This window comes from Panthera uncia, unplaced genomic scaffold (genome assembly GCF_023721935.1).
Source record: "Panthera uncia isolate 11264 unplaced genomic scaffold, Puncia_PCG_1.0 HiC_scaffold_339, whole genome shotgun sequence".
In the NCBI taxonomy this organism is placed as follows: Eukaryota; Metazoa; Chordata; class Mammalia; order Carnivora; family Felidae; genus Panthera; species Panthera uncia.
The window spans coordinates 50,189-59,634 of record NW_026059472.1 but is presented as its reverse complement, the minus strand read 5'-3'; the positions used below and the strand labels follow the sequence as shown (position 1 = coordinate 59,634).

Sequence of the window (9,446 nt, the reverse complement as noted above, 5' to 3'; positions counted from 1 at the left end):
CCATGCCCTCTGACGCTCACATTTTTCACACATTTTCCCCTACCCTGAAGACAGATGCTGAAATCTGTGTAGCCACGAAGCCCAGAGGGCCCCCAGCAAAAACACCGCTGCCCAGAGGAGCAGCCTCGGGGGATCCAGGCCCCAGGGCCCTCAGTGCATGGCAGGGAAGCCACAGCTCTTGGAAACCAGAGCTGGCAAAGGCTGTTAGAATACCCAGGTGACCTGGGATGGGGGGTGGGGGCAGCTGGCTCCCCTTCTGAGAACTGGGGGTCCCGAGACCCCACGCTGGCCACAACCTCTGCTGGTACGCAGCCTCACTCAGGATGACTCCTCGGGACACCCCCGCAAAAGGCAAGCCGCCCCCACCCCAACTTGGCCATCTTTCTGCTGTGTAGAGTTTAGCTCCAGGCGGCTCCCTGGGGTCCCCTCCCCAGCAGGGTTGCGTGCAAGGTGGATCTGTGATGCCGAACAGGAACAGCAGAGATGAGGGAGGACAGCAAACAGAAGGTCTCCTGTCCCCGGCCCCCTCTCTAACGGGGGGGGTAGCAGGCCAGGTGAGAAGGGGAGTCTTCTCCCGAGCCCCCAGCCCCCCTACTTTGCACCCAGACAGAGTGTCTGGTGCCTCCCAGAGGACCATGCCTGCTGAGCCCTCGCCTTGCCCCTGCCCTGAAACCCAGCAGCACTTACCATGATAGAAAAGATGAGGGGGATGAGGTTGAGGGGCCAGACGGGGCAGAAGCAGGAGGTGATGGCAAGGATGAGGTAATCTCTGGGGACTTCTTGGTCCTGGGCAGAGGAGGCGGTGACAACGGAGGATGCCCGCCTAGAGCTGGCTCGAGAGGGTGACCAGGGGAGTGCGGCTTCCTGGTGCCCCTCGGACACCACCTTGAAGGGCAGGCCATGGCCATTCTGCTCCAGGTCCAAGGCCCCCGAGAGGGACTTGGACAGCTTCAGTGGCTTGTCGTGCTTGCCTTCCACCTTAGTGAGGAGTTTCTCCATCTCCGGCAGGTCTGTGGGCGAGGCAGTGCCTGGCTCCCGGGCTGGGGGAAACTGAGGCTGCGCAGAATTGGCCATGTCGGCTCGGGCCTTGGGTTGCTCCAGCTCCAGACTGAGACGATCAGTTCCAGGGGGACCTCAGCACACCATTCCTCAGCCCAGACTGGGGGCCCACGGGTCAGGGGCAGAAAGGTCGCCCACGGGAGCAAGGGCCAGCAGGAGCCTGGCGGGGGGCGGGGGTCGACTTCTCTGGGCCAGCCAGAGTTCAGAGGCTGAGGCCTGCCTGATGCCCCCCGCGGAGCTTCGGAAAGCTGGAGCCTTCAGCTGCGTTCAAGTTTGAGGCCAACTTTGCCGGTGCTGCTGACAGCACAGATGGGCGGGGAAGTGACAGAAAGCAGCTCCAAGAACAGACAGAAGACACTCCTCTCCCGGGTGAGGCTTAGGCTAAGTCCAGGAGAGAGAGAGAGAGAGAGAGAGAGAGAGAGTACACCACACAGCCTCCCTCTCTCCCCACCCTCCTCAGAGATGCTTTTCCTTTTCAATTCCCCTCTCCCCTGAGAGCCACCCAGCAGCGTACTGCCCTAGCCCAGCCCAGCCCAGCCCAGCCCAGCCCAGAGGGACTTGAGTGGGCCTCTGGTTTCTGCTGCAGCCACAGAACCTGCTTCTCTGGGCTGGGAGCTCTGGAAGGGGAAAAAGACAAAGTGGCTCACAAAAGGGTATGTCTTCAACCGTCCTGGGAAACTGAGCCTCTGCTTCTCTTCTGCTGGAACAGACTCCATCCACTTCCTCCCGTCTGTGCACTTCCTCTTATCTGCTGGGAAACGCTGGGCCCTGGACCTCTGGCATCCTACCTCGACCCTGACCTCCAACCCCCAGAGGTGCTCAGGTCACAGCCTGGCTCCTGGCTCCAGGAGGAGAGGGAAGCCTGAGCACCACGGGAGGATCCTGCCCGAATTGGTTTTGAGCACCTCACCAAGGGGTGGGGCAGAGGGGTGTCAAGGGAGGAAGTGTGGGTTCCATCTCATGCCCATCAGAGCTTTCCAAGGGTGCTTTGATTTATTCATTTTTAAGTTTATTTATTTATTTAGAGAGAGTGTGTGTGTGTGAACGAGCGGAGTAGGGGCAGAGAGAGGGAGAGAGAGAGAATCCCTAGCAGGCTCCATACTGTCAGCATAAAGCCCGACGCGGGGCTCGAACCCACAAACTGTGAGATCATGACCTGAGCTGAAATCAGGAGTCAGACACTCAACCCACTGAGCCACCCAGGCACCCTCTGGGGTGCTTTTAAAGAGCAGCAAAGATATTTCTGTTCAGGAGCTGCCTGGGGCAGATCGCAGCTCCAAAGTTCTGGTAGACTGTCCTCTCTGATTCCTACTGTCTCTTGTCTTTCTTCATTTCCTCTCGTGTCTTCTCCCTCTGTTTCAGCCTCCTTCTCTATTCTCCACATCTCTTTCTATGTCCCTGATCTCTCTCCTTACATAGTTTCATAAGGACGACCTGGAACCACCGTACATGTGTGTACATGTGTGTGTGTTGGGGCGGGTGGTAGAAGAGGGTGCGGGAAAAAAACCTAAGACCCTACGGTCATCCAGGATGGGGGTGGGAAGGTAGAGGAGGGCTGAGGGCTCAGAGGTTGTAAAGTTCAGATCCTTTGACATCACAGATTAGAAAACTGAGGCCAGAGATGGAGAGACACTCATCCCAAACTGTGTCTCAACCAGACGCCAATCTCTTATCCAGATCCCCAGATCCAGGGGCTGGTTTGGAGCAAGATGAGTCATTTGAGCGGAAAGAAAGAGCTTGGGTTTGTGTATCAGGCCGGCTTCAGAAATGCTGCTTCCAGAAAGGGCTGGGACAAGGTGGAAGGGGGTGTGTGACTGGCAGAGAGAGGGAGGAGTAGGCCACAGACAGGAGGAAGAGCCACGTGCTAGGGGCTGAGGGGGAGGCTGGGGAGCTGCAAAGGCACCCGGGGGGCCAATGAGCTTTGAAAATAGTGTGTGGCTTTGGGGCAAATTTTCGAGTTTGATAAATTTGACTATATTAAATTAAGAATTATTGCTCCATAAAGGAAACCTATCGTTGTTTGCAAAATGCAGGGCACTCCAAGGAAGTGACATTGTTGCTCTCTTGCTATGGGTGAAGGTGGGGGGGGGGGGCTTCCTCCTCATCTTAGTGGGGTAGGGAGAGTGAGCTTGGTTCCCTGGTCCAGGAATCTCTGGGAATGTGCTAATGTCTTTTTAAATATGAGACCTCCTGCAAAGGGTGGTAACTTGGGTGCCCGAGACCCCTAGACTCTAAGTCAGTGTCAACCCTGGACAGAATTCCATGTTACGGCCTGGAAGCTAACCCTGGGAGCAAGGGACTCAGGCCCTCCATGGGGCCGACAACTGCCCAGCCCAAAGATTCCATAGCCTCTAGCCAAATGTGACTATTGAGCTACTTAAAGCATTTCATTTTTTTTTTCAATGTTTTATTTATTTTTGAGAGAGAGAGAGAGAGAGAGAGAGTAGGGGAGGGGCAGAGAGAGAGGGAGACCCAGAATCCAAAGCAGGCTGCAGGCTCTGAGCTGTCAGCACAGAGCCCGATGCGGGGCTTGAACCCACGAACCATGAGGTCATGACCTGAGCCGAAGTCAGACACTCAACCCAATGAGCAACCCAGGCGCCCCTGAAATGTAGCTAGTTTAAATGTGCTGGAAGTATAAATCACACTGGACTTCGAATACTTAGTACAAAAAGCAATGTAAAAGATCTCATTAATACTGTGTACATTGGGTACATATTGAAGTGATAATAATGTTGATATATTGGGCAGAATAAAACATGATTAAAATTACTGTCACCTCCTCCATCTCTTCACTTTTTAAAAAGATACCTACCAGAAAATTAAAAACTAAAAACATGGTTTGTATTACGTTTCTCTTGGGCACTGCTGGTCTAGAATAGAATGAACCCGACATAAAAGGGGGGCCTTTCTGACTTAATAAAAACTTAAAGCGAAAAGAAAAAAGGCAAGAAGTCCCCAGGGTGGCTCATGGCAGTGGGGTGGCAGGACCAGTGGCTGGCTTTCAGGGACTTGGGGACCCAGGTGTGCTTGGCCACTGGGTGATGCTGGGCTCATGGTGCCATCTAGTGGCCTGATAGTGATGATGGGAATGATCACAAGGTGGGAGTCGGGAGAAGGGGAGAGACCGGAAGAAAGAGCATCAGGTTGGGGCTCCAAGGCTGGTAAGCCCAGCCCAGCCAGCTGCCCCTGCTCAAGCCTGCCGTTGCCGCCCCCGCTCCCCCCACCCCCAAATGAGGTCTCAAACGGAGGACTGCAGGCCATATTCATCGTACAAAATGGGTTTGGCTTGCACAGAGCTTCAGACTTCTGGCATGAAGATGTGGGAACTCTGGGCCCGTTTTCTGCAGAACAGCAAGCCTCTGGGCCAGCTGCAGCCTTTAGAAGGAGCTCCTCCAGCTCTGCCTTCATGAGGCCTGCCTGTCTCAGGGGATTTCAGCCGTGAGCCTGCAGCTAGACAGAGGGACTGGCCTTTCTGTTCCGCGGCTGTCTGGCCGGGCTGCTTTCATAGGGAACTGAAAAAAGTCATCCTCTCTTCTCTCCCCAGCTTCCCCGCTGGGCTGTGAGGTCCTGGAGTGGGCAGGTGTGCCCTGGCCCCCTTGCCCAGGGCCTGGCCCAGTTAAGACTTGCTGGATGAAGCAGAGGAAGATGAAAGCACCAACCAAGTGCCCAGGGTGTGCCTGCATGGACACTAGTTCCTACCTCTGCCTGCCCCCAGCCTTAGTGCACCCTAAGCAAGGAAGACGCTGAGGTCAGCAGTGGAAGGGAAAGTGGACCTGTAAGCTGGGGTGGGGGAAGGAAGCCAACTTCAGAAGGATGGGTAAGTCGGACCTTAATCCAAGGTAGAGGTAACAGAGCCCTCTCAGATCTGTGCCCCATGGCCCTTTCCACCCTTGGTCTATGACTGGGTGTCAGGAAACCCTATGGGGCTGTCAGGACAGGAATAATTAAGCAAATCCCTCTTGTCACTGAGGGCTTCCTGAGCTCAGCTCGCCCTGCACCCTGCACCCTGCACCAGGGACAGCTGCAGCCTTCTGGTATCTGTGTGAGCATGTGCGCGTGCACACACACACACACACACACACACACACACACACACACGCTGTAAGAAAAACATGATGTAGTCCTGTTCTCATCAGCAAGCACCTGGGTTTCACATCCAGTGAGGTGAGATCCCTCCAAAGGAATCCACTCAGGACACTTTGTCCTCACTGTCCTGGCTCAAAACATTTCTCTACCTACCCCTCTTTGGAAGGCCCTCTAAGGAGACAAATCTTTCACCTTTAAAAAACAATTCTGAAGAACCTAATAGATACTAACTCTGTTTGCATCCTTCCAAATTCTTGCAGGGTGTGTTCATGTACCTACATGTCTGTCTACAGTTATAATCAGTGGGCACGGACCATTTTGTGACCTGCGCTTCTAACTCACGATTATTTTTACTGTTAGAACACCAGAGTTTCTTAGCCGTGCCCCTATGGTTGGGCATTTTTATTGTTTCAAATCTTTCACTGTGGGACTCTGGGACTGCCTTTTGGAAAATCTGTTTTTCTTTTTAAATTACTCCCTTGGAGTGTTTTTTTTTCTTTAATTTTTGTTTTGGAGAGAGACAGTGAGCAGCGGATGGGCAGAGAGAGAGAGCAGGACAGAGGATCGGAAGCGGGCTCCACAGCTGACAGCAGAGAGCCTGAATGTGGGGCTCAAACTAACCGACAGTGAGATAATGACCTGAGCTGGAGTCAGATGCTCAATCCACTGAGCCACCCAAGCGCCCTCCTTGGAGTGTTTTTATTGTGACTTTGCCAGTTTGTTCTCCACCAAAAAAAGGAACAGATCCACAGAACAACTAGAAATCTGTTCCCACGACCTCTTCTCCACATCCCTGACAACATCAGTCTTAACTGTTGTTTATTTTTGCTGGTATGTCTCATTCCTTGCTAGACAGACAAGGTGCTGCTTCCTGTGATGGAGGCAACGAGTATAAGGAAAGGAGTTGGAAGGCCCAGACTTCCTAAGAGAAGCCAAGAGACTGCGTGTATGGGAGCCCTTTATGAGCCGTGGACTACTGTAAGCGTCTACTTGTTATTCTTCTCTGACTCCCTCTCCTTCGAGCACTATTTGAGTGGATGGTTGGTAGCAATCTTATATAATTTCTGTCTTGAGGTATACTGGTCCTTTGTATCTTTTAGCCATGACTTTTAGCAGCTCTGTCTTACATATGTGGTTTCTCTTTCTAGTGCTTTTCTTTCTATATTCACTTAATAGTTATCATTGTACTATTTTTCTCTATATTTGGACAAGCCTAGCTGGTCTCGGTTGACAACGCCCATTCCTTTCATAATCACAGATTTAGCTGCTCCTCTCCACAGTAAGTCAGTCATCTTGGAGAATGGATACAGGCTTGGGAAGCAGATTTTTAAAAATCAGGGGCACCTGGGTGGCTCAGTCAGTTAAGCGTCCAGCTTTGGCTCAGGTCATGATCTCACGGTTCATGAGTTCAAGCTCCACGTCGGACTCTGTGCTGACAGCAGGGAGCCTGCTTTGGATTCTCTGTCTCCCTCTCTCTCTGCCCCTCCCCACATAATGCTTTCTCTTTCTCTCAAAGTAAATAAATAAAACTTAAAAAATAAATCAAGCAAGGGGCGCCTGGGTGGCTCAGTCAGTTAAGCAGCCGACTTTGGCTCACATCATGATCTTGCAGTTTGTGGGTTAAAGCCCCACATCAGGCTCTGTGCTGACAGCTCAGAGCCTGGAGCCTGCTTGGGATTCTGTGTCTCGCTCTCTCTCTGCCCCTCCCCTGCTCACCCTGTCTCTCTCTCTCTCTCAAAAATAAATAAACATTTAAAAAAATCAAGCAAGGGTTTCAGAAAACCCAGATGGCCCATAATGAAGGGCATTCTGGTCCAGGAGACTCTAATGCATCAGGGAGAGGCAGGGAGTACCTGTTAGATCAATACAGACATGTATGCACACACAAATATTTAGACGTCCACACGTCTAGATAAGCACTCCTGTGATGTGTACACATCAGAAAATTTTTATGGCATTAAAAAAAAAATTGAATGCTAGGCAAACACCTATCAGCGTGAAAATATACAAAACACATGGCCCTGATAAAGCAATAGCTAATGTGTGTGGACTTTAGTTTATAAAACACCCTCCCATGCATTCTGTCTTTATAACAACCTACTGAACAGAATATGTCGTAATAGCTTCCACTCAGTGAGTGCTTACAGGCACTATGCTAAGTGCTTGAAATGCATTATCTCATTTAGTCTGCACAACAGCCTACGATGTAAGTACTTATTTTAGCCTGTTATACAGAGGGGAACCCCAAGGCTCAAGTCCCTTGAGCATTTTGCCCAAGGTCACTCAGCTGGAAGGTGAAGAGACTGAGAACTACTTTCACATCCCTCCCTCTGACTTCACACATCTGCTGCACATTCACGCCTCCACCTGCAGGGGGCGCTCTCGCCATTCCTGCACTGACCGTAAAACTGGGCCAGAACTCTGAGCTCTCTCTATCCTGCAACTTAAGAAAACAGGACTTGCTGGTCATTTTATCATGTTTCCAGGACATAAAAATCTGGGTCTAAAGCTAGGCAGAAGCATTGTCCAAACTGGTCTGAGATTATAATAATATACAAACAGTAACAATTTATGAAAGCCTTCTAATTGCCAGAAATTACATTATGAACAAATGTTAACCCTCACAGCCACCCTGAGGTAGAATCATCTGTGTCAGAGGTGAGGAACTAGAGGCTTAGAGAGGTCAAGTGATGCCATGGGTCACACATGTAGTAAGTGGCAGAGCGGAGACTGGATCCCAGGCCTGTCTGGCTCTTTCCTTTACACTATCAGACGGTGGCACTGCCTCTCCATGAGATGGAAGGCTCAGTGGGCAGGTCTGGGGCCAGATTCCCACATTTTGTTCCTGGTTGGACCCTAGGACTCCTCTGCCCAGAGTCAAAGCTTTCCTGTGATCTGTGCGGCAGCTACCTGCCCTGTGAAATTGGGAACCCTGATACCTATGGGCCGAGGGCAGGATGCCAAGTGGGCCAGACAGTGTCTCACTTGCAGAAAGCAAGTATATCTTTAATTAAGGCACTGAGCCTCATCTTGACTGTTTTGGGGACCCTTCACTTATCCTGGGGACTATGGCTGCTCTCCAGCTTCCGTCATAGCCCCCATTCCGAGCTGTGTAACTCTTCTTCTCCAAGCTGGCAAGTGTCCAGCTCTCCAAGGAGACCAGAGAACCCCCAGCCCTCCTCTGGCACATCTGGGTTCTCACCCCAGCCAGCAGCAGCTGCAACATCAGCCCGGTCAGCAGGAGTGAAGCCAGACACTAGCTTGGGAGTGCTCATCTTAGATGCAAAAGCTCTCCAGACTTCTCTGGGAGGGCTGGTTGTGCCTCCCACTTTCTCAGCATATTTGGCCCTAATTCCCTTGACCTCCTCCTCATAATCTTTCCTGATTCTATGTCTGCCTCTCATCATAGAGGCCCTGGCTCTATGCACTGGACCAATTTTCCCTGGGAGCTCCATTCACCCACACTCAGGGTACAAGCAGGACTCACCCACCCCCAGTCCCTGGTCGGCCCTAGGCTTCCTTTCCTGAGACTGGTCCGGACTCTTCAACCATTGCAGCCCTCACGGTGGCTCACTGCAGACAGCAGCTCTGCAGGGTGACGGGTCCCAGAGATGAGGCTGACTGCATCCTGAGTCTCCTGGTGCTGCTCCCCCTCTCCAAATAATGTCATTTCCCACAGTGCTCCTCACACTGCTCAGCCACACCTAGGGCCCTGCCATGAATCAGGTACCTACCTGTGGGAATCAGGCCGTGGGAGACCGACATTCCACAGTGAGCCCCCAGACCTCGGGCCTTTCTGCCACCCTGGGCCACTGGGCCCAGTGGACATCTGATAGCAAACGGAGATGATAGCTTTTCCTTTTTATTTGGCTCCTTCTGTTGCCTCTCTTAGATCACAGACTTGGGGTATCAGCACAGGCTGGGGACATGGACCCCACACTGTCATCAGACCACACCAGGTGTCACCCACACTCCCACCTACAAGCCCCTCCCGCCCCCCCCATCCAAAAGCCCTCTTTCTCCTAAAAAGCAGCAAGAGATAGGACTCAGAGGCACAGGAACGCAAAGATCACTTTCTGAGAAGAGTTCATCAAGTCCAAACATAAAAAAGAACCCAGCAGGATCCTGCTCCTTTCCTGGAGCTGCCATCCCTGGTTGGGCTTCAGGCTGAGGAGGGAGGTGCTGGGGAGCGCAGCCTTGGGCTCAGTTCCTTCCTACTGGCAAGGCTGCCTCCTCTCTCTCTCTCTGGCCTCAGCCATTCAGTTTTTCTTGGTCCAGGACGGTTTTTTGCAGTCTTC

The 9,446-nt window shown here is 52.2% G+C and overlaps 1 protein-coding gene across 1 annotated transcript; it reads right to left on the bottom strand.

The window, feature by feature from the left end:
• Nucleotides 1-548: 548 nt before the first annotated feature.
• Nucleotides 549-1,074, bottom strand: LOC125917955 (trafficking regulator of GLUT4 1-like). The gene has a single exon (XM_049624017.1). The coding sequence runs from the start codon at nucleotides 1,072-1,074 to the stop codon at nucleotides 592-594; it is 483 nt and encodes a 160-aa protein (XP_049479974.1). The 3' UTR covers nucleotides 549-591.
• Between the last annotated feature and the right edge of the window lie 8,372 nt (nucleotides 1,075-9,446).